At 29.0% G+C, this 8,032-nt stretch overlaps 1 protein-coding gene across 1 annotated transcript; it reads right to left on the bottom strand.

The window, feature by feature from the left end:
- LOC18049145 (transcription factor bHLH36) lies at positions 1-1,183 on the bottom strand. Its single transcript, XM_006440421.2, has 3 exons — positions 705-1,183; positions 232-591; positions 1-136 (listed from the first exon to the last, which is right to left on the bottom strand). Exons 1-3 carry the CDS (start codon positions 1,002-1,004, stop codon positions 56-58), a joined length of 741 nt encoding a protein of 246 aa, XP_006440484.2. The 5' UTR covers positions 1,005-1,183; the 3' UTR covers positions 1-55.
- Positions 1,184-8,032: the final 6,849 nt, after the last annotated feature.

The raw sequence follows: 8,032 nt of genomic DNA, 5'->3' as shown, positions 1-8,032 counted from the left end.
GGTAGCAAAAATTTAAACTCCCCTCAAGCACACATTTATTACACACGATCAAAATCTAATTGGATGAGGGGCTCGTTAATTTCATTATCTTTTGTTGCAGTTCAAAAGGATCAATATTCCTTCCTCCATCATTCACCTGTTCACAAAACTTAAAAATTTAGATAACACGCATGCTTCATCAGAAGAAAAGACTTTTATTGATTAAAGCCCCATGCACAATAACATAATTACCTCAGATTCAATATTGTGCAGTAACCTTTCATTGATTTTAGTGGAGATGCAGTTAACAACTGTTAGGCCTTCTTCCGCGAGAAGTGCCACCACTTGAGAAAGAGGAATCCCTTTTCTGAAAGAAGTATTTATAGCAACCTCCACTCCTGCCAAACAAGGCCTAACTGTGACACTGTCTTCAAGATTAATATGTGTCTGTGAACACTCTGATTCAGAAGTAGTACTGTAATAAGGGGATGATGATGAATTGGACAATCTTCGAAGCTCGTCTCTCTTTTCACTCAACTTCTGAATCCTGTTTTGCAAATTTTTTATATAATTCACTGCTTCATTCATGTGATCTGACATAGATCGCTTTCCCTGATATATGTATAAGTTTGTGACGATCAATACACAGCTAATAGTATTTAATCTGAAGAAATCAACTAAATTATAATGAAGAAAGAAGGAAAAATTAAACAAAAGAAGCTGACCTTGAGATACTCGAGAGGAAGTAAAGATCTTAGAGACCTATAAAGTGTAGACATTTCTTGCCTCCTATGTCTTTCAATATCTCTACGCATTATCTTCATCTTCTTGCTATTATCATCATTGACAGCAAATATATTTGTTGTTTCTGGGCGCTTAAGATCACTGCCATACTCAAGAGGGTTGAAAATGAGCTGATTATTATTTTGTTGGCCAGCTGTGTGATATTGTTGTTGGCAAGGAAGCTGATCGTCGTGAGGATCATTTCGGTCAAAGGGAAACACAAGTGATGGAATATAATCCATGATTTGAGCTTATAGCTTCAATATCTTCTCCACCGATCTTGAATCTTGATCTTTCTCTACTTTATGTATTCGATATATGTGTGCGTATGTACTCTTAAAAGTTAAGAGTTGAGAAAGAGATATGCTTCGGTGAGTTGAGAAGGATAATCTTTGATGGGCCTAGGGTTTCAAGATTTTGTTTATTTTTTAAGAGATGCAAGGTGATTTCAGTGGTGACCTCATTGCCTTCCAGCCTTGTTTTAAGGCGGCAGGTACTGTGCATTTGGGGGGCTGAGTTAATTAGTCCCGAATTACTTTCACGTGTTGTGTGGATTTTATTTTTATTCCGTTATATAAGTCTGATAGGTTAATTAATAGAATTAAATTAAAGCATTAAAGGTCAAAATGCATTTTAGCGACAGTAATCGGCACTCTGTCAGTGATGTTAACAGCTAAACCCGTAATTATTGAAGGCTCAAAATATCTCAGAAAATACGGATTTTGATTTTGATTTTTTAAAAAAAATTTGTAACCAATTACTCGGTCAAGATAGAGTTTGTAGAGCAGAAGAATAAATCAACATTATCAAAATTCAAAACGGTGCATATCACAGAAATCTGAATTTCATTTGTATATATTATTCAGTCATGAGAGAGTTAGTAGCAGAATAAGAAATCAAATAATCAATAGCATCAAAAGAGTACCACAGATTATCTGAGTACAAAATAGAATCGATATTATTTTAATAGTCCTCTTTCAGTCATTCTCAGATGGCGAATTTTATAAGTGCATAAACTTTATTAGGAAAGAAGCAAAATTACGGAAAGGGAAAAATCTCTTTTCATCACTAGAGTTTGATATAATTACCAATTTCATCCTTACTTTTTAAATAATAACTCGTTTTATCCTTATTTTTCAAACAATGGCCCAAAATAACCTTCCATAAATTTACAATTAGTTTACTCTAAAATTCATTGAAGACAAAATAAGATTTTCAATTGAATAAATGCAAAGCTTTTTAAAATAAAAATTTGAAGAATAATTAAATAACATCTGACTTTTTATATAAATTTAAAATTTAAGAATAACTTAATAAAACAAAAATTATACTAAAGAATTTACAACATGTGTGTGTATTTATTAATTTTTTTTAATGAAGTCAACTAAATAATAATAATAATAATTCTTTTCAGTCAAGAATCATTGTTTATAGTAAGATCAAGAATAAACTAAAAGATTAAAAAAAATACAATCCAATGCAATGTATTTTATTCGGTAGTATTTTTAAATATATGTTGTTATGTATTTAGTGCATATTTTCTAAGTAAATAAAGGAGTTTGTAGTTACTTTTGATAGAATAACAGTATTGATTGATTATTTATTTATTTATTTATCTCGACCATATTAAAGTTAAGGATAAACTAAAGGATAAAAAAAATTACTCTAGTGCCTATGAAATCCATGTTTTTTTTGTCCTAAATATATATTTTACATATTATTTAATGATATTATTGTTTATTTATTAAGTTATCTTTAAAGCTAGATGTTTTTTTATTTGTGATAGAGAGTTTATTTTAAAATAATTCATCATTATTTAAAAATCCTATTTTACCCTCAATGAATTATATAGTATAATAACAGTAAATTAATGAAAGGGTGTTTTGGGCTATTGCTTAACAAATAAGGATGAAATGGGCTATTTTTAAACAGTAAGGATGAAATGAGTTATTACATCAAATCTTAGGGGTGAAAATGGCATATTCCCTTACGGAAAAAAAAAAAAACAAAAAAAGGCTGCTCAACAGAGGGTATTTAGGCAAACCCCAGTAATCTTTCTTTAATGTAAACTTACCAAGTATAAGAACAAGTCAAACAAGTGTGTTAGCTACAAGATCGGCGACAAAGTTAACTCTATAAATATGCGAGCATTTTTTAATGATTCAGGCCTAAGACTGTGAACACAAATCTGCCGACAGACATAACAATCACACAGAGGCCAATAATTGGATTGTGGAAAGCAAGCAATAACAGCAACGGTATGACATTCAAGCCAAATGTGGAATCATCCCTTAGACATCGACACATCTAAAGCCAGGATAGTAGCATAAAACTCAGCATATATAAAAGCTACCAAAACAGCCCAAAAAACACCCATTCATCCCATGAAAGACAGCAGCAACAAAGGATGATTGCCTCGAATTCCCTTTGGCAACAGTTCATCTCCATCAGTATTTATCTTTTTCACAAATGGGGATCAGATTTATGTTATAATTTTATTTATTTGTTCATTTATAAGTTTCTTGTTAAGTGAATAAGAGGTACACAATATGTGTGCACTGATAATTTGATTTCGTTAATTCTTTCAATAATTAATGTGGTCATTATTGTGAGGGAACAGGATTAGATACGATAACTTAATATGATAAAATGCGGGTCCAGGATGTAAATAATTATGTACACGTAACGTTAACACAGTGAATTTTTTGAAGCTCATCCAGCACGACACAATCTATCAAAGACATTAGTATCTGATTATAATGTTCATCAAAGCATGAGAAATTAATTGTCACAAGCCACGTTGTTAGTGAAGGTCAGTTTGGAAGACTTTATGAATTGAATTCTCTTACGGTTTAGTAAATAAGTGGATTTTTTGGTTAGACACATGGAATTAATCAAGCATTTTCTTCAAATAAATATAGAACTGGAGTGGACGATCTTCTGTCTATTACCTGTTTCTTCCTCCGAAGTTGAGACTATCAATTACATAGATAGAACTCATACAAGTAAACTAATGAGTTTAGATATTAATGAATTCTATGGAAGAGTTATTTATCGGAACAATACTCTTACTGATTTATTAACAAGAAGTAGATCTATACTGAGAAAATCAGTAATAATGTGTCAAATTAAATTTTTGCGGCTCCTGGTTAGCTTAATTGGCATCAATCTAAGAAAAGGGGCAAAAATTTATTTAGTCCATGTATTTTAAGATTAGTATCTATTTAGTCCCTATATTTTTAAAAATACCTAGAAACATCTCTGGCGTTAAAGTATTGATATCCTTACCATTACTTTTTATTTCTTTTTGCTTATTTTTACAATATTACCCTTTAATAATAAATTTTTTGTTTGGACATTAATAAAAATAAAATAATTAAAATTTCAATTTAACCCTAAAAATAAAAATAAAAATTTATATTAATTTTTAATTGTCAAAAATTGTATGCAAACTATCAAATGTGCAAACAATACTTGTAAAAAAATTAATATAAATTTTTAGGGTTAAATTAGTAATTTAATTATTTTCTTTTTATTAATGTCCAAAAAACTTATTATTAAAGGGTAATATTGTAAAAGTAAGCTAAAATAAATGAAAAGTAACGGTAGGGGTATCAACACTTTAACGATAGAGATGTTTCGAGATATTTTAAAAAATACAGAGACTAAATGGACACTAATTTTAAAATATAAGGACTAAATGAACTTTTACCCTCTAAGAAAATTCACACTAGAGATTTTTTTATTAATATATTAATATTAATGTTATTGGTGGCCACGCAACCCCAATATTTATTATAATGAAATTAGTAGAAATAATAATTTTATAGGGAGTTCGGATAAATTAAGATTTTTTTTTTATTTGAACTCTTGATTTTTTATAAACGTTTTACGGATCTTGTTCCTCTTATTTTAGCGCTACTGTGATCCTGATCCTCAGGATAATTGAATGCATAGGTCAACTATGCGATCTTCCCAGCCCTACCGACCATGCATCCAAAAAATTAAAAAAAAAAAAACACAAACATTCAGATTATGATCACGAATCTTATTAAAATATTCATTCGTCATGGAGCAGCATGGGTCATCCAACAAAATGGGTCTTATAAAAATATGAAAAATAATTATGTTATCATGATTCCATTCATGAACCATATCATTATCTTTGTCTTATATAAGTTAAATGACCGATTTTGTTATGATTATAAGTGATGGTTGAATTGGATTTAATCCAACGCTGACTCAAGTAGTGTTTTTTTTTTCTCCTAAAATCTGGATGGGTCTAAATTTATTATTTAAAATCTGAATATGTTTAATTATATATGTCAATATCTGAATACAAGTTTTAAATTATTTTTTTAAAAAACATATAAAATATGATGTTTTGATATACGTAACCTCATAAATATTATCACTACTATATTTATTGGTTAAACACATGACAAGTTATAAATAAATTATTTGATTAGTAAAAAACATTGATAATATTATCTTAAAAAAGTATGAAAAATAAAATATATATCTAACACATGAATTTTTTTACATTAACATATGATACTTATTATATTGATATTTTTCTTGTTAATTATATAAGCCAATAAAAAATTGTTTACTCATTTGAATTAAAATTAATATATTAAATAAAATTTAAAATCTATTATAAAAATAGTAAATATAAATACAAGTAAATGAACCTATTATAAAACACACTCACCAAAGTTCTATTATGTTTAAATTCTCATTCAATAAAAAAAAAAATAATAGTTGTATACCGCATATAACAAAAAAAGGGATAAATAAAAAAATAAAGCATGAATTATATAATAAGAGATCAATTTATTTAATAAGAGTATTAATGAGAGAGAATATTAAAATTCTATTGAGATGTATTGCCATTAAGGTAAAAAATAGAATATTTAACTTTTTCTATCTAAACTTAAACATCTTATAATCATACATAAGTGATAGAAAACAAACAAATTAAAAACTGTAAAATGTCTAAAAATAATTAAATTCAGACTTTAGATTAAACAAAACAAATAATCCCTTAGTGAGGCAAGCTCTGATTGGATAAGCCCCAAAAGTCAATATACAATCAAATTAAATTATTGTCATTACTATTTCATTTAACCTGTTTAGTCATTGAATGATATACTTTTTTCTTTAACACCGATATTATATTGGCCGTAATTTGGAAGATGGAGGACTAAATTCACTCAATTATTTAACTGAGAAAAAATGTTGAGTCCATTATGAGCACTGCACTGAATGATGTACTTAATTTCTTGAAACATGTTTATTCAGCATAAAAAAAGAAGAAGAAGAAGAAGCCGATATTTGACCACAGACCATCGCACTTTGACTGGCTTATTATTTACCTTAAAAGTCTAGTTATTTTGAAAGGGAATTTAATTTGTATTTTGTGCAATACATAGAATGGAGACGTGGAGAGTGTGAAAGAAAAACGAACAAAGAAACAAATTTAAAAAAAAAAAAAGTTTCCTATTGAGAATACTGCTTTAAATTTAATCAATATTGAATAAATTGACATTTTCTGAATTATTGTGTTAAGTTTTCAACCTTGTGAATTCCACCACGTTTTAGGTGTGATGTTTGATACTTTGAATTTGTCGGTGTCATTTAGTTTAATTTATGTGCACAACTGAAAACAAAAGATATCTACTAGGACGATAAATTCCAAATTCTATAAAAAAAACTAAGGTTAACAATGCAATTCTGCTTTTTGCCTTCAAACTATTATTTTATGTATTTCATGAAGTGGATTTTGCATATGTTTGGACGTGTATACACACAAAAAGAACATGCGCGTGCGCGCGCGCGAACACACACACACATATATAATAATTCTCTAATGAGGATATTTTTATCTTTATAAAGTGAGACTGTGAGAATGTTATTAACAGACTAAAAAATATATTTCAATACATTGATATATAAAAAATATATTGAAATATGAATATTTTTAATATTTGAGTAGTATCCTTATTATAAAAGGACTATGTATATAATTTTTAAAATATATGATTGGCATCGTATGAATTTATATAGACGGTGAGGATTTGGTATTGTCTGAGTTATTGATGGACCTCTTGTTCCTGAATTTGGCTGGGCTTTCTATACGACCTCATGAGTTAAATAATTTATATGACAGAATTATATAAATAAATTTGATCTTTTATTTATTTAATAAAAAAAAAGAACAATCCTAGGCACAGCACCGGCGGGCTACTGTATATCATTTGAGCAATCGTTTGGTTCCATATATGGACTACGGCCTATGGTATCCCAATTTCTCAAATTGTGGGCTCTGACGTGGCAAATCCACGCGTGCGAGGATTGCTTATAATCAAATTGGTTTGATCCAAGAGTGGAAGCGAGATGAGAGGCTAAAGGCCTTAAAGGATAGATTTCTTCCCACACCACACCCATCCTTAGAAGAGAATTGTTTAGTTTATGCGCTTATTCATGGGCTCCAAAATGGGCTGTATGTAATGTATGAATCCAAAAGGGCAAAAAAAAAAAAAAAAAAGTATCACGATTTAGACATGTCGTTTTAATAATTTAGACATTTGAACGGCATGTCGTTAAGTAGACAATAGTTGGAAACGACAAAACGTTATGGACACGAAAGAAGGTACATTTTCCTTCTTTAATAGTGAGAGATTTGGATATTTCCTCCGCCCATTATTTCCTCGAGAACATTAAAAAATTTTGAATCATTTGGCGGTCCATCAGAATTTTACTGATTGTATAAATTTCCAGCTTTCTATTAACAATATTGGAAAATCTCAATAAAATGATTATTTTCTTCTTAAAGTGCAAGTTAATGATGAGTGAACAACACAATTATTAAATCTAAATTTGATACATGTTTCAAATTACTAGATCTAAATTTGATACATTTTTAACATCATTAAATGATAATGTTTGTTAACAATAAAGTAAAAAAGTTTACACTTTATAAATAATGGACTAAACACAACTAAATAAGTTAAAATAATCTCCATCATTACTCTAAATTAATAATTTTGAGATTTAGCTTTAAAAAAAAAAATTTCCGATTTCCTTAAAATAAATCAGCACAGTTGATAAATTTCTCTTCGTGATCGTGAATTCAAGTTCACAAGAGATAAAGTTGGTGGGGCAGAGGCCAGCATGAAGACTGAAGAGTCTCTGCGTTCAGTGCCACGCGTCGGCATCACTGTGGATCTTTCAAAATTTCGAAACAAATCATGTCCGTTCCAGTGGA

Source organism: Citrus clementina, unplaced genomic scaffold (genome assembly GCF_000493195.1).
Source record: "Citrus clementina cultivar Clemenules unplaced genomic scaffold, Citrus_clementina_v1.0 scaffold_3, whole genome shotgun sequence".
Classification (NCBI taxonomy): domain Eukaryota; kingdom Viridiplantae; phylum Streptophyta; class Magnoliopsida; order Sapindales; family Rutaceae; genus Citrus; species Citrus x clementina.
The sequence above is the reverse complement of the archived record's forward strand: the minus strand, read 5'-3'. Positions and strand labels throughout refer to the sequence as shown.